This window comes from Nelumbo nucifera, chromosome 3 (genome assembly GCF_055504915.1).
Source record: "Nelumbo nucifera cultivar China Antique chromosome 3, China Antique-T2T, whole genome shotgun sequence".
NCBI classification, from domain to species: Eukaryota; Viridiplantae; Streptophyta; class Magnoliopsida; order Proteales; family Nelumbonaceae; genus Nelumbo; species Nelumbo nucifera.
This window is the reverse complement of record NC_142651.1, coordinates 39230977-39254547: the sequence shown is the minus strand read 5'-3', so window position 1 is coordinate 39254547 and position 23571 is coordinate 39230977. Positions and strand designations below refer to the sequence as shown.

At 42.1% G+C, this 23571-nt stretch overlaps 2 protein-coding genes across 2 annotated transcripts; both read right to left on the bottom strand.

The window, feature by feature from the left end:
* Nucleotides 1-8590: 8590 nt before the first annotated feature.
* LOC104604046 (uncharacterized) lies at nucleotides 8591-14555 on the bottom strand. The gene is made up of 3 exons (XM_010268268.3): nucleotides 14101-14555; nucleotides 9134-9216; nucleotides 8591-8791 (listed from the first exon to the last, which is right to left on the bottom strand). Exons 1-3 carry the CDS (start codon nucleotides 14177-14179, stop codon nucleotides 8759-8761), a joined length of 195 nt encoding a protein of 64 aa, XP_010266570.1. The 5' UTR covers nucleotides 14180-14555; the 3' UTR covers nucleotides 8591-8758.
* Nucleotides 14556-17528: 2973 nt separating this feature from the next.
* LOC104604047 (importin subunit beta-1-like) lies at nucleotides 17529-22366 on the bottom strand. Its single transcript, XM_010268269.3, has 3 exons — nucleotides 22208-22366; nucleotides 18926-21355; nucleotides 17529-18825 (listed from the first exon to the last, which is right to left on the bottom strand). The coding sequence occupies exons 2-3, from the start codon at nucleotides 21346-21348 to the stop codon at nucleotides 18627-18629; spliced, it is 2622 nt and encodes an 873-aa protein (XP_010266571.2). The 5' UTR covers nucleotides 21349-21355; nucleotides 22208-22366; the 3' UTR covers nucleotides 17529-18626.
* Between the last annotated feature and the right edge of the window lie 1205 nt (nucleotides 22367-23571).

Below are 23571 nucleotides of genomic sequence, written 5' to 3'. Positions count from 1 at the left end.
AGGTAGCCCGAAGCGACATACAATGTTCTTCCAAAAGAAGTTTTGTATGTTTCGGGCTATAACTATTGCCAGGGGTTCAGCTTCTATCCACTTTGTGAAATAATCTACTGCCACCACTAGGAATTTTCTCCCGCCTGTCGCTGGTGGGAATGGCCCCAGGAGGTTGATCCCCCATTGGGCGAAGGGCCATGGGCTGGTGAGGTATTTGAGGTCGGCGGCGGGCTGATGGTGGATGCTGGCGTGCTTCTGACACTTGTCGCATTTTCTAACGAGCTCGATTGCCTCTGTCTTCATCGTTGGCCAGTAGTATCCTTGTCGAAGTGCTTTTTGGGCGAGGGCTCTGCCCCCCAGGTGTCCGCTGCACAAGCCTTCATGGATGTCGCGGAGTACCAGCTCGGCTTCGGCTGGGCGCAAGCATCGTAGATAGGGGAGCGTATAGGATCGTCGGTACAACCGTTCGTCTATCATGACGTATTTGGCTGCCTGGCGCTGCACCCTCTTGGCAGCGTTGCAGTCCGCGGGGAGGGTTCCGTCTAACAGGAAGCTCGCGAGTGGGTCGATCCAGCTCGGCTCTGCTTCGGTGACGGGAGCGACCTCTTCTGCCCCACCGAGAATGCTAGGCCGAGGTAAGTCCTCTACGTACACGGTTCTCCTGGCGTTGTGGCTCGTGCTAGCCAGTCGGGACAGGGCGTCGGCCTCAGCCTTCTCTGACCTCGGGATTTGCTTGATGAAGTGTGACTGGAAGTTGAGCAGAGCTTCCTTTACTTTTGCCAAGTACGCAATCATAGTGAGCTCGCGTGCTTCGTACTCGCCTATAACTTGGTTGACCACGAGCTGGGAATCACTGCAGATAACCATGTGCTTTGCTCCGACCTCGTGCGCTAGGTTTAGCCCGGCAATCAGTGCCTCGTACTCCGCCTCGTTGTTGGATGCCGCGAACTCAAAGCGTAGTGCGTATTCCAGTTTTGTTCCGCTCGGGCCGCGTAGCACTATTCCAGCCCCGCTGCCTTGTTGGTTCGAGGAGCCATCTACGTGAAGGATCCAGGGCTCCTCATCCCAGTTCGCGCTTGGTCTAACCAGGAGGGATGCCACACTGGCTGCTACTTCACGGGGTTCGGACTCGTTTGGCTTGGGAGCTCCGAGTTCGCCCGAACTAGGGATCTCGGGCTCGACCGGCTCAGGGGCTTCGAGGCTAAACGTGCATTCTGCGATAAAATCTGCCAAGGCTTGGGCCTTGATGGCAGTTCTTGGCTTGTACTGGAGATCGTACTCGCTGAGTTCGATGGCCCACTTCGTCAGCCGGCCGGAAACCTCGGGTTTGAGTAAAACTTGTCTCAGAGGTTTGTCGGTCAAGACGATGACGGTGTGAGCCTGGAAGTACGGGCGGAGTTTCCGTGCTGTTACCACCAGGGCATACGCTAGCTTTTCTATCTGCGGGTACCTTGTCTCTGCTCCCTGCAAGATTTTACAAACATAATATATGGGTCGTTGGACCCAGTCTGCTTTCTTTACTAGTACCGAACTGACCACCTCGTCGCTAGCCGAGAGGTACAGTTCTAAGACTTCGCCTTCCTCGGGCCGAGCTAAGGTTGGCACACTGGCGAGGTAGCCTTTTAGCTTGTTAAACGCGAGCTGACAGTCTTGGGTCCATTCGAACCCTTTGCCTTTGATTGCTTTGAAGAAGGGTAGGCAGCGATCTGCCGACTTGGACATGAAGCGGCTTAGAGCTGCTATGCGGCCATTTAGCCTTTGGACTTCTTTTATTTTCCGAGGTGGTCTCATATCTAGGATGGCTTTTATTTTGTCTGGGTTGGCCTCGACGCCGCGTCGATTGACAACGTAGCCCAGGAATTTGCCCGAGGTGACGCCAAAGACACATTTGTTGGGGTTCAATTTCATGTTATACTGACGCAGGATTTGGAAGACAGAATCTAAGTCTTGTATTAATTCTTGTGAAAACTGTGTTTTGACGACCATGTCGTCTACATAGCACTCTACCATTGTGCCGATCAGGGGCCGAAATAGCCTATTTACAAGTCTTTGGAAGGTCGCCCCGGCGTTTTTTAACCCGAAGGGCATGACCTTGTAACAGTATAGACCGAACTCGGTTATGAAGCTGGTTTTTTCCTTGTCGGATTGGTCCATCCGGATTTAGTTGTAGCCTGAGTAGGCATCCAGGAAGCTTAGCAATTCATGTCCCGAGGTCGCGTCCACTAGGCGGTCGATCCTAGGAAGGGGGAAGCAGTCTTTCGGGCAAGCTCCGTTCAGGTCGGTGTAGTCGACGCACATGCGCCACTTGCCGTTCGCCTTTTTCACCAGCACAGGGTTGGCCACCCAGCTCGGGTAATGGACTTCCCTTATGAAGTCTGCCGCGAGGAGCTTTTCGACTTCCTCGTCGACCGCTTTCCAGCGCTCCGGGGCTAACTTCCGTTTCTTCTGTCTAACGGGTCTGACTAAAGGGTCAGTGTTAAGTTTGTGAGTTATAAGACTAGGGTCAATACCGGGCATATCGGCCGTGGACCATGCAAAAATATCTAAATTTTGGAGTAAAAAACTTACCAGTTCGGTCCGTAGGGGTTCTTTGACAGAAGCACCAATCTGGAGTGCGCGAGCTGGGTCCGTAGGTGAGGTCGGGATCGCGACTGTTTCTTCTGTTGGCGAGGCTCGTTCTTCGCCTTGCTCCGTAGGCCGCTCCAGATCGAGGTCGCCGGCTGGCTTGGACTTGCCCTTTAGGGCGGCAACGTAGCACTTGCGAGACTCGAGCTGGTCGCCCGCACTACCCCCACACCGAAGTCCGTAGGGAACTTCATGGCCAAATAGTAGGTGGAGACCACCGCCCGCAGGATATGCGTGATTGGCCGCCCTATTATGGCATTGTATGGGGAGGGGGTCGCGACCACCAGGAAGTCGTGGTTGAGTCTGACCGCACAAGGCCATGTGCCGACTTCCACGGGCATCGTTATTTTTCCAAGGGGCCTGACTTCCTCCCCGCTGAAGCCCACCAGGGGAGTGCTTGCAGGTTTTAGTTCGCTCCTTGGCAGCTGTAGCCGATCAAACGCCGATTTGAAGAGGATGTCCGCCGAGCTGCCTGAATCTACGAGCACGCGCCTAACCTCGAAGTCGTTGATCCTGAGTTTAATGACAAGTGCGTCGTCGTGAGGGTAGCGAACTCCTCGCGCGTCGTCTTCTGTGAAGAGGATCGGCTCCTCGGTCTTTGGCCTTTTCGGAGGGTTCCGCTCCTCGAGGACCGCTTCACGAACTGAAGTCCGGGCTACCGCTGATGTGCACCCCGCTACCACCGAACCTCCCACGATTACATGGATGGTTCCCCGAATTGGCCTTTCTGCCGGAGGTTGTCGCTGCATCAGTTCGGCAGGCCTGCTACTGGTTTCCGGGGCGTCCTTTTCGTGCTTGCCTGGTCGATCCGCTTTATTGCTATTATTGTTGTGCTGTACAAAGTTTCTTAAGTATCCGCGACGGATGAGCCCCTCTATCTCGTCTCGGAGGTTATTGCACTGCTCGGTACTGTGACCGTGGTCCCTATGGAAACTACAATACAAATTCTTGTTTCTTTTGTTCGGATTTCCCTTTAGGCGAGGTGGTCATTTCACGTATGGGGCGTCCTTGATCGTCATTAGGATCTCGGTCCGCCTCGTGTTCAGGGGCGTGTAATCCGTCCGAACTGGCAGGGGAGCTCGGAACGACTGGTTCGGTTTTGGGTCCCGGGCCGGGTTTCTTCGGTCGGCCGAGCTAGAGGGCTCGCCGTCCCTCTTTCTTTTCTCGTTTCCGCCCTCGGTTCGCTGGTTGATTTCCTCCTCCGTTCTCATGAACTTGTCCGCGAGCTTGAGGAACTCGGCCACGGTCGCGGGCTGGTTGGCTACCATGTGCCACTTGAATTCCTTGTGCGTCACCCCTCTTTTTGTTGCGGCGAGCTGCACCGCGGGGTCTAACCGCGGTATCTGTAAGCATGCCTCGTTGAATCGTTTGATGTAGCCCCGTATGGGTTCTCCTTCTCTTTGGACTACCCCGAAGATGCTTTCCTCTGCTCTGGGGCACCGTTTGCTGGTGACAAAGTGTGCAGTGAAGACCTGCACGAACTGAGCCCAACACTTTATCGATCCGGGGGCCAGGTTCCTGTACCAAGTGCGGGCTACCCCCTTGAGGGTGGTGGTGAAAGCCACACACATGCATGATTCGCTGGCTCTGGCGAGGTGCATTTGGGACTGGAAAGCGTCCACGTGGTCGTTGGGGTCGAAGGACCCGTCATACCTGTCTAGGGGCGGGAGCTTGAAATCTCTGGGCAAGGGGACTGCCAAGAGTTCCGATGCAAGGGGGGAAGGAACTGAGAGAATCGGGGCAACTCCTACCTCGTCCGAGCTCGTCTCGCCTTTGCCTCTGAGCTCTGATAGGACGTGGGTGGCGGTTCGTCGACCTCGATGGCGCCTTCGCTGCTGAGTGGGCCTTGTACTGGCGCTGCTGGCCTCCGTGTTGCCGAGCTCGATGGGCCCAGAGTGCTGGTAGTCCGCTACTGCTAGTGCGCCGAATCGGTTTTCCACCAGTGGGGACTCCGGTTTGGAGACCCGAGGTGCCGACCTCGCGGGCGAGGTTCCCGATCCGCCTGCGAGCCGCAAGGCGGGGATGACTTTTCTTTCTCTCTGGCCTAGGGACGAGGCCTGGCTGTTTGGGGGATTCTAGGGCCTAGAGGCCTTTCCTTGGTGGAGGCGCCCATCCTGCGGAGAGGCTTTGACTGGCTTCGGGGCAGGGTGGCGAGGTGGAAGTAGTGGTTGGTTCGGCGTCAGTTGGGGGAACTGCTGTTGATAGTGGTATTGGGAGAGGTTGTGCAACACTTGGTGCTGGTGAAGCTGGTGTTGCTGGAACTGCTGCATCTGGGCTTGCATTGCCCGCATGCACTGCATTAAGTCGTCCAACCGACTTTGGCTAGCTGTCAGGGGGCGGCGGTTGGTTTAGTGAAGGTAGTCTCGATGGGAAGAGGGAAGGGGATGTTTGCGGCGGGTAGGCTTACAGGCGCCACTACTTGTGGCGTAGTCAGATTGGGGATTCCATCCACCAAGAGGGGGATGGTGAACTGCCCAACACACACCACGGGAACTTGGGGCTGTTCCCCGGTGGTGTTTGTCTCTGTGCCGCGTCCGGCGTTGCTGGATGAGGCCATGAGTATTGAGTTTTTCAGAGAAGAAGAAAAGGGGATGAAAGTTTTGGAGGGAGGCCTTTTGAAGCGATTCCCACAGACGGCGCCAATTGATGATGCACAATCTGGCCGGTCTTAGCTGTCAATGATCTTGCCTCTGAACTGAATAACAGGGACCTGAAACGGAAGGAGAAGAGAAGCTCCGGGGAGAACCCGGCGTAAGGGCTCCGAAGCTCAAGTTAGAATCCTTCAAAGGCAAGATAAACCAAATAGCGCGAAAGTTAGCATACCTCGTTCCTCGGGGGTAGAAGCCTTTTATAACCACCTCGCGCACTCACTTCCAGGCTTCCGTCAGGTCGGGCATGATTACTTCTGAACTCCTGCCAGTTCGGATGTCATTTCCTCTAGCCGGACAGAACCACCACTGTTCCTTTTGTCGGAGCCGTCTCTGCGGCTAGTGACGACGGTTGCAGGTGGCGGTAGTAGGAAGCCGTTTGAAATGCGGCTGTCAGGCGTTAGATCCCAAATCAGTCAAGTGCGTCGCCCTTGGATACGGACGTCCTTGGTGTCGGGTACGTTTGGTCAGCCTGGTGTTTCAGAAGCGAAGTGTTGGAGTGGCGAGCGAGGTGTCTTGAGTTCAGTTTGGAGTGTTCCGAGCTGCCATGGGCCAGATCGGGTCAGCTTTGTGAGGCTTGGGGCCCAGTATAGTTCGTGCTCCTTGCAGGGAGCTCGGGTTCTCAGTAGGGAGCTCGGTCTTAATAGGGAGCTCGGACTTTAGGGAGCTCGGGTTCTTACTTAGGGAGCTCGGACCCTTAACAGGGAGCTCGCTCTTAACAGGGAGCTCGGGCTCCTAGTAGGGAGCTCGGACTTAGGGAGCTCAGGTTCTTATTTAGGGAGCTCGGACCCTTAACAGGGAGCTCGCTCTTAACAAGGAGCTCGGGCTCCTAGTAGGGAGCTCGGACCCTTAACAGAGAGCTCGCTCTTAACAGGGAACTCGGACTCAGTACAACGGTCTGGAGTTCGGGCTCAATAGCGAGCTTGGACATTGATCTCGGTGCTTGCTTCGGGCGCTCTACTGTCCCGAATTGCTTGTTTCTGCCATGTGTCGAGTAACTGCGAGATCGGGCCAAATTCCCCTTCATCAGCTTGCATGCATGTCATTATTCAATTCAACGACAACGATGGGGAATAATACCAGAGAAAATCCCATTTGAGCGCCCAAAGTGATGGTACTTCAGAAGACTACCAAACTTGCAGTCCCACGGTCCGATGTTAGAATTTTTGGTACCCATTGCCATTCTTCTTGACTACTTTGGGATTGATCAGTACCATTATTGATGAAAATATGTCTTTATCATTCACATATATACGAGACTAAAATTAAATTAAAACATGCATGTCATTGCTTTTTCGTAGTGAAACATCAAATCTGAGGTTTCAACTCTAAGGCCTTGTTCGTCCAACTCACCCGTGTGAGGAGGATAGATAAGTTGGTCCGCACAAGAATTGACCTGACCAACTGTTCATGTTTTAATATTAATAGGTCACACACAAAAGAATGATTCCCAAGCAACTCAATTATCAGGATAACTAGCAATTGCCTCTACTTTAATAGATAAAACGGCCATTGTCTAACTTTACCTAAATAAACAAGAAATAAAATACTAATAAATACACTTGTCCGGATAAATGTTTCTCAAAAAACATTTCAACAGATAAATGCTTTTTAACAAGGTAAATGACTTCTCAAAAAACAAATTAGGCCTAGAGGGCAATGATCAATAAATGTCTCTCGTGTGATCTAACAGCATATTTTCCTCTGTATTGATCAACTACAAAAAGGCAATAGTGCCAAATATAAAGAGGTGCAAATGAAGCCAAAGTAGACCAAAGATGTGTTTGGATTGATAGAAAGTAAGAGAAAATTCAGACAGTTTAGGTAAAGTTCTCAAGGATTTTATGAAATTTCTTGAAAAAATTCCCCTCAATTTTCTGATTCTCTTGTTTACTCTCAAACCACACAACCTAGAAATATCTCAATAGGTATTTCATTTCTCTATTACAGTTGATGGTTGCAAATCAATTTAACCAAATGATGCAAGAAATGGTAAGTCCCGCATCGAGTCATTACTACCAATGAAAAAGCTCCTTGTCGAGAGAGTTTGGGTTTCCTGCACTTGGTTACATGTGTGCTGGGATGCATTCCCAATCAAATTGGAACACGTCAGAATTCGCATGGCATCTGAGGTCACATGTGTAAAGTTATGTAAACGGACCTTTTGCATCACTTTATTTTCAATATCACATTTTTTTCAAATTAAAATGTAAAAAAGAAAGAGTAAAATAGATATTTTGACCACCTCTAAGTTCGAGAGACGGTAAAGAGGAAAAATACAAAACAATGTTACAAACCAAACCCTTCCGTAGGGTGGATGCCATTAACAACGATTGCAACCTTTGCAGGGAAAAAATTCTGGTGTTGAAATGTTTATACTAAACTGCCAGCATAGCTCCTCCATATTAAAACTTGAGTCAAGGTTCAGTGTCTTTTATTCCGCAAATGAGAACAGAAGCAACAAATCGGAAAATCTTGCGACTTTAGTGTATGCTATATCCATTTGATTGAGGTAAAGATTTAGAAGTCTTGAAGTTGAGATAAGTTCAAGAGAAGAATTAATAAACGTTAATTACTCTATAAAAAAGAAGCCATTACCAAATCCAATTCAAAATGAGCTGCAGGTGTTTTGAAAAAAGCAGAGTACTCAAGTGAAGAAGAAATTATGGGCACATGAAACAATTACTTGCAAATGACTTCCACCCTTATTTGGTCAAGATTTCATATGCTTCACAAATTTCTTGAGTTTTCGATAGCAATGTCTTCACCTGTGGAAGTCGGCATTTATGGAGTTATAGATTTATGCCCATCGAGATAATAAACTTTTCTAATTTCTTCATCCCATGTTTCAGGAGATATGTGTAGCTCTCTATTTGGAGTTCCGATCTCTTCTTCTTTCATTCTATGTTAAATATAGAAAAGGGGATTAGGGTTTTACAGACAACATTAAAATTTGCGATGTTTCCTTTTTTTTTAAGTATTAAAAAGCAAAACTAACAGATTTAAACTGACCGTTTAAATGGCTCACATATCTGAATTAGAGTTCTATACAAATTCTGACGTGTCCCAATTTGATTGGGAGTGCACCCCTGCGCAAAGGAAACCGAGTGCAGGAAATCCTAACTCCCTTGTTGAATAGCTTGCTTTTTCTTGTACGTGTAACCCTACCATTATTCAGTTGCCTTTCCTGATACCAAAGATTGAAACAGGACACCTCATAGAAGTATTAGATCAAATGAGTTCAATAGTAGAGGGCATGTACTAGATGCATTCACTCCAATCGATTCTCTAGAGCAATATAAAGGGTTTAAAAAAAGGATCAGAACTTAGTTCAAGGTTTGCATTCATTGACATGCTTGCCAAAAAATGAGAAAGAAACAAACATGAAATACAAAATGGAAATGTGCAACAATCTACATGATCATGCAGTTATGAAGAGCGGAAGAGCACAAAAAAGGTTTATTCCATAAGTGATTAGGACCGAAATGCCTCAGCTACTGTTTTTTACCTGTCATTCCTGCAACCACCTGCAAAGATATAATCAGAAAGTAATTAATTACCTATAACTAAACACATCTCTTGCGAAACAGTATATTTTAGTAAAATAAAATGTTTAACATTGTAGAAGTTGAAAGGCTTGTGACCAAATCAAGCATTAAATTCCGATGCTTATCTAAGGTACAAGCATTGGAGTTGCAGTTTCTTACAATTTATACTTCATACAAAGACAAATTACATAGCATTTAGATGAGCATTTCAATCATGTCAGACGTCTTGAACAGCCAATTTATCAAATTAGGACAAATGAAAACAAATTCTAAAGATGAGTAATGTGGATGAACACTTTGATTAAGAACTTAAATACTTACATCACCTAAAGCAGGATGTGATACCTGCTTAGATGTTTCAAAGGAATCCAAGATAGGCCTGACCACAGCTGGAAGGAAGAGGCCTGAAATTCAAATGAATGACCAGATTAGATGAACAAATCCCACCAAACAAGTTATTTAAACTAACTAATTGGGCACAAATACTACTTGTCATCTTACAAACAACTATACTGGCATAAAATGCTGGTGTTTCATAAAAGCCATTCCAGGAATCATCTCTGGTTTCACATCTTTCAGGGATCATATAGATGAGCTACTGTACACTTGTTATGGACGTCCACATGACAAGGTAATTCTAATTAGGATTCATATCAATCAAAATATGCTTTGTTGAATTTTGAAAATAAAGTGAGGTCTGAGGAAACAATAATGAGGAGAATCAAAGGTACCTTGTGCTTATGGTTTGCAATCCACATAATCTTTAAGGAGGTGCCACATAGTTCTCTTTTATTTTATTTTATTGTTTTGATGCTGAAACCCTTTTTGTGAGCAGCAATACTTTTTGATGTTTCTTTTCTTTTTTGTATATACCCATTGTACATTGCTTTGCTGTACATTGGTAAGCAATGTAATCCCTTTGACTGTTATAATTGAATACAATACCTCAGATTTCAAAATAATAATAATAAGAATAATAATAATAATAACATCTCCTTCATAATGACCTAGCCCTTACATGTGTTGGTTTGAATTTGATTGGAAATTTAAAGAGAAGGATTAGAAATAAAATTATGCATACTTTTGGTGATGTGGGAAAAACAAGAAGCTTTTCAATGTATATCCACTTTAATGCAGCTCCACAAAGCATAAATTTGCTTGTTTTCAGAAAGTGAGATTGATCATGTATTGCCATATTTTGAGCATATTATGCAAAACAGTGTTCTGGCATCATAACAAATTGCCAATCATCTTCCAGTCAAAAAATTATCAGATGGCTGATGGAAAAACCAACTGAGGTTGACATTTATGTTGGAAGACAAGTGAACCTCCTTTGTTCTCTGTGCAACCACCCAGGAACAACAACCTTTTTTGAAGCAAAGGATCATCCAATGGAGAGGAAGATGTGCAACCTTCCAACACTCAACATGCTATCATGTATATACCACCCAACCATGAGGGAAGCATCAACTAGAAGCAACTATAGATCAGATGGAAACTTCACAAAAGAAAATAATAATTTTTGTTCTTGAAATATTGAATCATCTTTTTTTTTATTAAACAAATATTGAAGCATCTAGAACCATATTTGCTAATGGATATAAGAATCAGGGAAGTATGTTTTATTTTGCACCTCTCTGGACCTTAAATCTCCTCAAGTAGCTAACCACTGCCATAGCAGCAGTCTGAAATTTTGCTTTAAATAAATGAAGTTCAATTTCATCACAGTGAAGCCATGAATCAGGCTGCAAATATGATGGAAAATCAACCGATGAAGGTGGAAAAGATGGGGAAGCTGCCAAAAGCCCAAAATAAGAGGGAATGAACCACATAATCTTAAAATCACATCATCTGCTACATAGAGTCAAAATGATTAAGCATTTGTCTCTCTAGACAAGGTACATAGGAGATAAGAAAACCAAACAACAATTGATTTGGGCAATAACTAAAATCCCATATTTATACAAAACCAAAGAACTAATACATTAAATGGTAAGAGGGACAAAACACTTCACTAAACAGGCTTCTCAATTGGGTCAAGTAGGGAAACCCTAGAAAACCCTGCCTGCTTTACCATGTGGAGTAATCTTACAGCCAATCTGAACAGTTCATCATATAAGGGACCCACCAGATCAGACATGTTCATCCAGTCATCCTGCAGGCTACATCAGCCCTATACACATCCTTATATTGGATTTTGCCCAATTTATAATAACTGCCTAACTTCTCAAACCTAAGTTAACAATTGATATAACAAACCCACTCCCTCCCTATAATAGCATGGCCCTTGATCATTGAGGCTGCTTCTCTCTTAGTCCCCTTTTCTACTATTTTCTCCTTCAAAATCCTAGCATCTTGTGCTCTGGTCTTTTATTTTCTTCTTTTTTCTTTTGAGCTGGGAAGGGGTGTAAATTTAGTCCTGCGTTACATCTCCTCTCATGTATATGTAGAATGATCTAGTATAATTAACTTATTCCCATAGTTTTCAAGGCGCCAAGGCGAGGCTAGGCAACAAGGGGATGCCTTGTCGCCTAGTCGCCTAAGCGATGGATTTTTTATGTAGAAAACATAGATCCTATGGTAGTTCCCTAGGTATAACCATATTTTCTTAATAATTATTCATAATTTTCATAAGAAAAGTATAGAGTTCATGTGTTAAAGTATAGAAGATCAACGTATTCATGAGAAGAAAAAGATGAAGGAAAAGAAATTTCAAAAAATATAGGGGCTGAACCCTTATTTTTGTTATAGTAGTAGACAAAATTTTAAGTTCTTCCTTACTTATTGGTTCAGGTTTTAAAGTCTTTGGGGGTTTAATACAGCATTTAGAAATGTTTATATTGATTAAACCCTAACAAATAAGAAAATAATAAAAAGAAATTAGTATATAAACACACAAAATGAATATTTTAGTTTAATAGTGCCTATTTTATAATTATAATGTCAAAAAAGTATTTTATAATACATAGTACAAAACTGTTTGGCGATTAGGCGAGGCAAGCCTCAAAGGGCACCTTGTCGCCTAGGCGTCGCCTTGACAACTATGCTTATTGCATAATTCACTAAAACATAAAAAAGAAAATATTTTCTCATCAACATTGATCTTGTTTCAAGGTGTCCAATCATCCCTAGGTGACCATTAGGGATGTCAATGGTATCTGATCGTCCAAGTCCAAATCCAAAATCTGATCTGATTAAACCAGATTCAAATCTCAAATATAAGATCCTTTTTCTCTAAAAAAGGTAAGGTATTATTTATTGAAAAAAGTATACAAGGTGTATACAAAGGGAGGCTCGAGGCCTCAAACCAAAAAAGACCAAAACCAAAACTCCATAAAAGGGCCTAAACCCACTCCAACATAGAATCAGGACTAGGCCCTAAAACAACCACCCAGACTAAGAGAATGAACGGCCAAAACCAGAACTAGAGTACACACAACTCCTCAAGACAACATCAAGCACACTGAAGCCCAGTAAGTGAGTAGCCAAAAACTCAACAGTATACACTGAAAACATTTCAGCCAAAAAATGACTAGCCAGTAGTTGCTGATCTTCCTCTACCTCTTCTACCCCTACCTCTAGTACTACAAGCTCCTCTACCGCTGGGCTTCACCACCACCTCATCATAGAAGTCCTAACTCTTTTTGGCACTTCTACAACCTGAACCCGGTAGATAGTATAAGCTATCAGAGGATTGATCTGATGAAACACCACCCATGTCCAATTATAAGATCCATTTATAATTGAATCAGAATTGGGTCCAGCCCAATCCAATCAAGACCCAAATCTGATAATATCAGTGTATATACATATATTTATATAAAACTGATCATGTTCATTAGCAAGGCAGATTTAGTAGGTGTACGTTTTATCGAGTGTGTTAGGAAGTTTTCTGGAAGTTAAAATGTAATTCATTTTACTAAGGATAATGACATCATAGTCAAATTTTAGTTCATGTTATTAAGAATGCATGATGTTCTAAACATTCTTTACTTTAATTTATTAGTGATATATAATATCTAGATCAGATCCAAGTCCTAGTTGGATCCAACAGATATAATTGAATCCGATTATTAATGGGATTGGATTGAGATCTAGGTAGCCCCACTCTGGATCTAATCCACTTAAAGCCCTATGATCATTTTGGGTGCATGGCCCACATAAGTCATTTCCTAGATGAAAGTGAGAGTAGGCTAGCTAACACCTTGACTTCACAGGTTAGATGACATTTGCTTATCATTGAGCAAACTTCAACTTAGAACCTAATGCATGTAATGTTGCTTCTCCTTCATACAACATAGAGATTCCAATTACATTTTTGCATTATGCTTTCCTAAATGCACTGCTAGGTTTCCTCCACCTGGAATAATACTCCATATGAGATGTGGAAACCACTTGAATGAAATATTTTATTTTAGTTTTCATTAAGCATATCTTTACGATGCTTGGTTGTTGGAGCCTTTAGAAACCAAACAATTCAGTCATTCTTTAGGAAAAGCTCCACTTGGGGGACATTTATGAAAGCACAAATATCCCCTAGGCTACTTCAAAGATGGTGTTTATGCCTTTATGATATCATGACCTCCTAAGTCCTAAACAACAGCTTTAGAAAACAACCTTGTTGCTAAGTGTAATAAAACTTATAGTACTTGCTGTCAAATGGCATCAAGTAAGCTACTATCGCTTATTGCCCTCATGCATTAATGGGAAGAAACTTATACGTTCCTGGAGAACTCGCCCCTAAAAGCTAACTGTTAGAGGGAGGGAACCCGAGCATATATATACCCCACAACAGCATCCCATACTACCGATGTGGGATATCTCACGTTAGCATCCCATACTACCGATGTGGGACAAATGGATCGTAACAGAAACACTACATTTTCAAGCAAAAAAAAAACGTAGTTTTGGAAGAAACCTAACAATAAATATTGCAAGAGCTGATGTGCTTCGTCGTAATTTAACAATAGGACCGGAGAAACTTAAAACCCGAGAGAGCATGGGTATAATGAACCCCTAATGGGAGGGAAAACCCTAATAATAGTTTAGAAAATCGAATCGACTGGGAAAAGTCGAAAAAAGAGGAATCAAAACCCGATTCATCTACATACTGAAAAAGAGAATATGCTATTATTCATCTTACATATTCCTACATGTTAATTGAATTATACCAAAATCTACAGGAGGAAGAAAACTTAAGCAAACGACAATTAATGAACAAAATCGAGAGAGATAAGAAAAAAGGTACAAATGTTGAAATTAGAGTTTGAAAGAGGTGAAATACTTACCGACACCAGCGATAAGGCACGAAGCTGCGACCACGGGCTCTTGAACGACGAACATTTTCAGCTTCTCCATGACCGCCATCTCTCTCTCTCTCTCTCTCTCTCTCTGCGTCGCTGTAACTCCCAGGTCTCACTCTCACCCTTTCTTTTCCTTTGGGAATAATTTCGGCCCCTGAACTACTTTGTCAGATGGATCAACACAACAACAGTTCGGTAGACGTCGGGAACGAGATCGTCAGGATGACATTTGTAACTATTACGTTCTTACCGGTACCAGCAGGTGAAGGCGTCAAGCATTAACAATTTAACATATAATGACAGTGTATCAGATAGTTGATCGGTTGATAGGAAGTAATTGATGGGCAGCTTTATGGTTTTTTTTTACAAATGATGCTCTCGGAAAAAGCAAAACGAAACTCAAGATTACATACTTTTGTCACACGTACAGTGTAACCGCACGAATAAAAACCAGCCCTCGTTCCACATGCTCTCTTTACGCGAAAATTCCATTTCCTAAATGTGTAGGCGTTAAATTCCATTTTCCGAATGTTCGGCCATCGACCTTACACCCCCCCACAAATACTTTTAAGTATATAAATTAGATTATAACTTTTACAACCCTGGCTGTAGGTTTTTATATGCAGTCACTTGAAAAGCCGTGCAGTCAAGAAGAAAGCTCAATCACCAAGGAAGCCCTCCCCTCCCATGTCCTAAACGGTTCCCCTACTCACTTTGCTCCTCAAGTTTTTGGTTATATTAATGCAATCCAATTTCCAAATTCACCATGTAACTAAGGTTTAATTTGAAAGGAGTACCAATATAAATATCCATAGAGTGCGGATTCCACAAATATATGATATCTAAAAAACAACTTTGAATCATAAATATAATACAAAATAAGGTGTTATTTATCAAAAATCATGAATGGGTTTTAAACTTTTCATCGATCAAAACTCTTTCCATACCATATATCTCTTTCGTATCATAGATTTTCCCATAAAATGCAAAATCTTGTAATACATTTTTTTATATTATTTTATATATATTTATACTCTACATATTTATATTTATACTCTTTTTAAACTGAACCTAAAAGCATTCCCAAGAATGGACCAATCTTGCAAGTTATTATTTTTTATATGGTAAATGATAAGGTTTTTAGTTTTTTCTAAAAAAGTTTTGAGTGTTAGATGAGGTAGCATTAACGTCCCATCCCATGTAAAAAAGAGCCCCTTCCTCGTAAATAGTTTTACTTTGGTTTTACAATTTTGTACTTGTATCTTATCTTATTATGCAGCCAAAATTTAAATTTAAATTTAAAATAAAAAAAAAAAGCCACTGCAAAACATGATTGAAAAGACACATTCAAACCTGAACAAACTGCCCAAGTCCAACCAAATACACCTTTCCATCCCGGTCTTAGGTTGCCTTTAACCAAATTTAACCCATCCATTTCATATTGAACCTACGTTGTCAGGCTATTGTCAGTCCGAGATTTTACCATTACACTAAGCAAATTCCCTATATTAAAAATAGTTGCAAATACTTGCCTTGGATTGACCATGATTTCCCCAATGTAGAAGATCTGGATCTGATTGGATATTGCAATCAATCAAGCTAAGCAAATGATTTGTCACAATTCTAATCAACTTTTTTTTTATCTTTTATGCTCGGTTTGAAAGAGTACAAATATAAATATATACAATACAAATACATACAAAATACAAGATTTTGCACTCTACATATTTATATTTGTATACCTAAACTGAGCCCATAGAACTAAAAGCAACTATCCTGCCCCTAAATTTTAGTGAAAACCCACCTAATTGGTTCCTACTTTTATGATGTCAGTCGATTGGTTATAAGTTTATTAGGTATCATGTCTTTATGGCATCATAATTGAACCCATGTTCAAAACTTCAAATTGCAACAATATAGAAATACACATTAAAGAGTGAAATTAGGGGTGCAATTGAGCTGAGTCGAGCCAAACTTCTGCATGTCTTAGGTCAATTTGACTAAAATACTATTAGGCTCGAGTTCAAGCTCAATTCAATTAAATATTCAATGAGCTCAAGGTTGGTTCAAAAACTCGAAAATGAATATATTTTTATATTCTATAATGTATGTATATGTTAATCGAACCAGGCTCACAAGCTATCAAACCAAAATTTTTATTGTCAATCTCTTCAAATAACAAATCAAACTTACCTTGAGTTAAATATCCCAGTTTTTGAATTTGGTTCCTCTCTAATTATAATGATAGAAATGTAATTGGAACAACCACTCTTCTCATTTAAATGCCTCTAATTATGCCTTGTATTTAAGGTGTTAATTCTTATTAACATTCATTAAATCCTATTCATAACTAGAATACCCTATTTTTGAATTTAGTCTATCTCTAATTGTGAGGGCACCAAATATAATTTAAACTACAATATTTCTCATCATTCAATTCCCTCTCATAAAATATCTTTGATGTCATAATTAAATAATAATAATAATAAAAGATAAAAGATAAAAACACACAAAAGTATAAAATACAAAAAAAATTGTAAAAACATTTAGTCACATCTCTAATATCATATATTCATCATATTAAACAAAAATAAGTGTGACAAATAAGAATAATACTTATAGCCATAAAAATATAAAAAAAAAAAAAACTAGAAGATTTTGAATATGCATTATTTACTATTATTGTCATCATCAGAAAAAATTGTCAAGTGCACTTACTAGTGCTTAAAAGTTTGCCACTAATGCTTAAAAGTAAAACATGACATATGGCATTTTGTTTATTGGTGGGGTTTAGACTATATTATTATTATGGTATCAACAAGGTTTAAAGTAGAGGTGGCAATTTCTATTTCTAAATCAACAACCCATCCAATTGTGTGACCCACCTATTTCTAAAGCATGTCAAGCACCCCTACGACTACGCAGATCGAGTATGCTCTCAAAACTGGCAATTTTCCTAAACATGCATACACATGGTCGATGGGACTTGGGAGACGTTATGGGAGCGCAACATGAAGACCATCAGAAATTACTTGCAGTGATGGTCCCCCGGGCTAATTTCTTTTCTTCTTCTCTCCTGCTTGTCTTCTTGCTACCCAACACAATTCAATCCAAACCAAGTGCCCAGCGCTTCAAGTTCCTCCATCATATCCCGTTCTTCAGTGGAGATGTACTCCCAAGTCGGACAATATGGCCGCTCATCTTGTATCTAGATATGTTTTATCCAGTACGCAGGCCTTGTATACAAGTACAAATTTTGCATGTTTACGCTTACTAAATAAAGAAGGAATGGCCATGATATGTCCGAGAGAGAGAGCGTAAATTTCTCTTCACTATTTTTTTGTAGAGAAAAGAAAAACCTTGAATTAACAAAGCAAACGAACACAGCAGCAAAGGTTCGATGGTGGGTTACCTTCACTCAAAAAATATTTTTGTATATGCTTTATACCAGAATACGACAAACAATATTACAAAAAGATACACAACCCCTATCAAGAAGGGACCACGCCAACCCTCTTTCCAGACATTTTCATGTCATGGAACTCCTAATATGCCTGTACATTCCATTACCTTCCATGATAGTAATCATGATGATTACATTTCACACAGCAATGAATTGAAGATAATTGACCCACAAAACTAAGAATGAAAAAAAATATATAATGGCAAAAAGAGAAACAAAGGGCAAAATGGAATGCATGTATATTTGACATTAACTTACTAGGCAAAAAGTGAGGATAATCATGAAATATGATCAACAGTGGATAATAAATGCCCTAAAATTGTGGACGATTCCGAGCCGCACATATTGAGTATACAAAAAAAATAAAAATAAAAATAAGGCAAGAGGGGAAATGCTACCGGACCAACTTAAGACAGACGGACAACTTGATGCAGGACTCGAGACAAAAATTTTAAAGGGGGTAGAGATGAAATGATGCAAATCAATAAGCAAATTTTGAATATTCCTCTCTTGGGGTGTCTTTAAATGAAACAACACCTGAATAGTGTTTTGGGTGTAATCCACTCCAAACACTGAAGCCTTCCAGTTGTTTGCGCATAGGAAGGAACCAGCTAATTGGGAGGGGTCTTTAGAAGATGCAATTTCAAATAGAACCAGTTCGGACATTGTGGTGGTAATGACTAATGCCACAGTCAAGGATGTGTTTCCTCGACATTTCACAGCTCTATCACCCCCTCCCCCATTCCTCCCACACCTTTTTTTTTCTTTTTAACGTTTTTATGTATTTCTTCCGTTAGGGTAGGCTTGCCCACTTCTGCAAAGTTATCATAGGCTAAGTGGGTCATAACCACCCACATTCTCCACGCAAACTAAAAAACACCCACTGACCGACTCCATGGTGCTGAGACAAGAGCTAGTGGACAACGACCCCAATTACTGTAGTGTGAAAATGGTGACAACCCAAAAACATGGTATGCAATCCTGGACCCCAACTCAACACACCCAAATGCATGCAGGGACTTCCGAAAAATACCGACTTCCAGCAGCCTCAAACAGACATGGCTCGACTGATGGCCAACTTGGCCCACTCGGCAGATTCTTTAATCAAATGGTCATCAGATGACAAGCATTCATTTAAAAAGTCTCTGCTTGAGACAGACTGCTGAATCAAGGAAGCTGCATTACTACCCAGTGTATCAGCTAGATCTCCCAGTACTCCAATTGCCGTCTTAGTCACTGTATCGTCCCTGCAAATAAATAAATAAACAAATAAAATGGTTAGTAACTAAAGATTGAAGAAATGAAGGAAACATGAAACCGATATGCAAGGCCCCCAATAAAACTCACATGTCTTTCTCCATGTACAAGCTGTCCAAGAACTGGATGATGTGAGGGGCATAGGGCATCAGCAGTTGTGTCTTGGGAGAATTCTTGAAGCCTTGGAAAACCCCCGAGTATGCTTCCAAGATCCCATTCCTTAGAAGATTGGTGTACTCTATTATTTCATCATCAGCACCAGATGCATGGACAGACAGTTCGGCTGCACTCTGGAGCATGGGCATCGCATACATCAAGTACTTCTCAAAATTTTCTCCAATCGCCAGGGCAATGTCACCAAAGCATGAGAAGATAGGAGGCTTCACAGTCCGATGCAACTGATTGCTAGACAAATCCTTCAGGAGTTGTGTCATGATCCCGTCACAGTACGGAAGTATCTTATCCTCCAATGCCCTGCATAGATCCCCAACTACACCAACTGTGACAGCACAGACCTGATACTCCTCAAAATTCTGAAGACCCATTTCTAAATACTTGTAAAATTCTTGCATGTACTTGGCAAATTCCTGGCCTGTTGCATAAGCAAAGGCTCCAATGGCAAGCATGGCCTCTTCATGTACAGTGGCGCTTCTGCAAGCAAAAACCCTCAAGAAAAGGCTCATCATCTGATCAGCGTATTGCATGAAGACATACTTTGTTGGCTCAGAGGCCCCCAACTTCTGTATAATGACCTGCAGGCACCCACAGAGAAGACCTTGCAATTCATTCTGCTTTTCCCTTTCATCAAATGAAAGTTTCTGGGCCTCTAGTGTCTGATGGAGTTCCATCATTATGAGAGGAACTAATTGCACCACCAACGGAGCTGTCTCATCTGTTGAACACCTAACAACTTCATTTAGAGTTTCATAAGCAGCAGTCCGGAGGCGAGATTCTCCAGCATCTTCTCTATGTGTCACATTAAGAAGGGCCTGAACAATTTCCTGGAAAAAAGGTGTTAGTGGGGAGGATGATGAGCCTGCATCCTCATAACCTTGGGCTAGGAAATATAGAGCACCACATGCTTTCTCAGCAACATTCGGAGCATCTTTCATGCTCTGAAGTAGCACTGTTATAATCTGTTGACAGTTTGCATGGGTAATGATAGGTGTCTCCATTGTCGAGCCATGAAGGAATTCAAAAATTCTTCCAAGGGTCCATGCAGTAGTGTCCTTCACATGGTTGTTTGGGTCCTTAGTCAATGCACTGAGCATAAAGTTTAGAGCAACATTAACGATAGATGTAAGCTTCTCTGGCGTTGGACCCTCCAAGATGGAACCAAAAGCATAAGTGGCTGCCTCCCTCTGTCGCCAATCTGGTTTTGTTATGTTCTCTTCAATAAAAGGCATAACAAGTGGAACAATATCATCTCCCACAGTCCTTGCAACCAAACCCAAACATGTACCCCCAGCCATGGCAAGGTTCCATGCCCCTTCATCCTGATCCTGATCCTCTTCTTGCTTAAGGAGTGTCTCCAATAACATAGGCACAAGAGCAGGGAGAGCCTGCTTAATAAAATAAAAGCAAGTAGTTTCAGAGTCACCGCTTAAATCACCTCCATATTCCTCTAAGATGTCTATCTCCTCATCACAAATTGAACTCCAAAACTCAACAGCTTGAAGAGCAACAGGCTCCTCGTCTTCCCTCACAGCTTTTGCTGTAATGTTAAAAATGGCCTGCATATAAGGAGATAACTTGTCGTAATAGGTCGAGGAAATAGAAACCAGACACTCAAAAGCTGCTTGCCTAATCTTTAGCTCTGGGGACAAAGTTGCCTCACAGACAACTTTCATGATATAGTCGCGCTCCATATCATTGGTGAAATTAGCCTGAGCAAATCCCAGAGAATTATACAATGCTCTTGTGGCAGCAAGCCTGATATCATTGTTCCCTTCAGAAGCATTCATACCCTGAACCACAGCTGTAAGTATCTTATTTACTTTATCTTGATCTACAACATCTGGAGAGACTTCTTCACACAAATACCCTAGAGTCTCAAGTGTAGCCTGCTTGACATGATCAGGAACCTGATGGATATTGTTTGCCAAGAGAGCATCTATCAGCTCAGGCCATTGATTATGCGGCAACTCAATTCCAGCAATCTTTGCAATGACTTGGGATGCGGTAGACCGAGCATCAGGTACAGGAGAAGAAAGGGTCTGTAACAAGCAAGTTTTGATTTGGGCTTTCACAGATGAGTCCAAGGACAACCATCTTTGAACAAGCTCAAACTTCCTATGTTGCTCTTTGGCATCCAAGGCATTCTTGAGGATCAAACCAGCTAACTTACGGCTATCAACAGGCTTATCATCATTTGCCAATTCCCCAGAGAGGGATAGCAAAAAGCTAGGAAGGTTTTGCTCCTGAAACTGCTTCAGGCTTTCTTCTGCATGCTTCCGTACTGTGCCATCAACTGCTTGGGCATTCAAGAGAACCTGAGTGACTTCCATTGCCATATTGTATCTGTAAAAGCACAGATGCAAAACTAATAAGGAAGGCTTGACAAAAGCCACTCATTACTTATCCAAAAAGAAAACAAAAATGTTCCATGCTAGTTAACGAAGTCAATCACTCCAGGAAAACTCAACCAAGGGTCTGTCCAAATCACAAAACTTGAGAAAAACTACATTTCTCCATTGAAAAGAATACCCATTTTAATATTTGATCGTACAAGTGGAAATATGTCAGAATCATAAAAGATCATAGATCTGGATAGTTTTGAAAAGAAAGAAAAAATAATATAGAAAAAATAGAAGAGGAAGAGTTCAATAATGCTAATGAACTCTTTCTATGACGTTTCAGCCTATCAGTTTTTTCTACAAATTAAAATCTGAAAATCAATACTTGTGACTAAATCACCAAAACCAGATCAGAATACACAATCCCAATCAAGACGATTACTGGTATCAGAGAGCGGGATAAAAAGCTCTCAAATCTAAGTTCTACTCTGTTAGAAGAAACAAAAAAGAATAAATAGATTCAACTTGGACTATACCTTTTACGGGCATTGATTATTTGCTATTTCAAACCTAAAACGACTACCAACGAGGCAGCCACACAAAAAGGTCAATTTGTTTTCCCTAACACATCGCCACCAAACGTTCAAAACCCTAACATCAAAACCCCTGGACTTCAAAAACCTCTTAGGACCCCGAAAAAAATAAACCCTAATTCAGAGACCAAATCGATGTCATACGTTAAACCCTAAGTCGAGACAACATAGGCGATATTACAAAAATAGTGGCTCTTATGAAAAATTCAAATCGATAATTGAAATTATGTGCAAAAACAATGGATTTTCAGATGAGAACTTACTTAATGAATCGAGTATCCTTCTACACGGTCAAGGGCGTCTCTCGAGTGACAATATTTGAAAACCCTAGAGAGACAGCGAAGAAACAGGAGAGAGAGAAGAAGCGGACGCGGAATGTAATTTTGAAAACCCTACTAATGAGTAATGAACTCTTTCTGTTTTCTAAACTGCTGAGACTAGGGACTGGCGGACTGCAAGTCGGGCCGGGTTAGTCCCCAACCCGAAGTTTGAGATCGTTTTAGGTTCGAGTTGGCCCGACTTCTCCACTTCCAATTGCCACATCCGCATGTTCTCATCTCTTGACCTCAAAGGTTTAGGTCAATTCTGTTTTAGCATTATCACATACATACTTAAATATACACATACATCCTTAAATATACATAGATAGGTAGATGGATATATACATACATGTACATTGATAGATAGATATATGCATAATGCAAGGCGAACATTTTAGGGATGCATAGTTGCATATATACATTACATGCATATAAGCACATACACGTATATATGTATACATAAGTACTTGCATATATATAAAGACATGTTTACATATTATTAATACACAAATCTCTCTCTTTATGTATATACTAAATTAATGTTATGTCACGTCATGTGACCTCTTTGTGCTCCATTACCCTAAGGGATCAATTCTAGAGGGGGAGCAAGATTCCCTCTAGAAGCCCAAAGTCCATGGAGTTGGCACTTAGTATGGTTATTTCCTCTTTTTTGCTAAAAACTTAGGAAGAGATCGTGACCTATTAGGAAACAAGTTAACCACAATTCACAATTGATGTTGCACGATCTAGTAGTTCCCTATTGGAGGACAGCTCGGATGTCGGGCTAGTGATTGTGTTGGGTTCAGCTGCAAAAGAACAGTATCAGAGTACTCAGGTTGCTTTACCCGGGGTGGGCACTCTGATGCTTAAATCAACAAAGAGTTTTGAGAGAACTAGAGAGATGTGAATACTAGATCGTGCGTACCTTCTCTGATCACTAGGACGCCTTTATATAGGCGCAGGTTGCCGTGGCGAAAATCTCCGGGGGGATGTGACTTACCAGCCCACCTTGCTCAAAGGTGGTTCTGCATAAAGCGATAGAGCTCACCCGGTTGCCTCCGAAGCAAGTGGGGCAGGAGACAGCTCCTTCAATGGGGTGACATGATCCTAGAGGATTTAGAGACGATAGCCTACTCATGATGGGGTCAGCCATCATGTCCTATAGGTTGCCAACTGCGCTTCTACTAGGTCAATGAAGAGAGGTCACCCCTCATGCCAAAGTCCCTAGCTCAATCCTATGATGGACGACCTAGTCCTACGATGGGCTACTTGGTCATGCGATGGGTGATCTAGTCCTATGATGGTCG

What these genes read in the sequence shown, in the direction of transcription:
- LOC104604046 (XM_010268268.3), bottom strand. Translation starts at nt 14,179, where the DNA reads ATGGCGGTCATGGAGAAGCTGAAAATGTTCGTCGTTCAAGAGCCCGTG. An exon ending in GTGCCTTATCGCTGGTGTCG is followed by an intron (nt 9,217 to 14,100) that starts GTAAGTATTTCA and finishes TTTGAATTTCAG; the next exon opens with GCCTCTTCCTTCCAGCTGTG. An exon ending in CACATCCTGCTTTAGGTGAT is followed by an intron (nt 8,792 to 9,133) that starts GTAAGTATTTAA and finishes ATATCTTTGCAG; the next exon opens with GTGGTTGCAGGAATGACAGG.
- LOC104604047 (XM_010268269.3), bottom strand. Translation starts at nt 21,348, where the DNA reads ATGGCAATGGAAGTCACTCAGGTTCTCTTGAATGCCCAAGCAGTTGAT. An exon ending in TTGTACATGGAGAAAGACAT is followed by an intron (nt 18,826 to 18,925) that starts GTGAGTTTTATT and finishes ATTTATTTGCAG; the next exon opens with GGACGATACAGTGACTAAGA.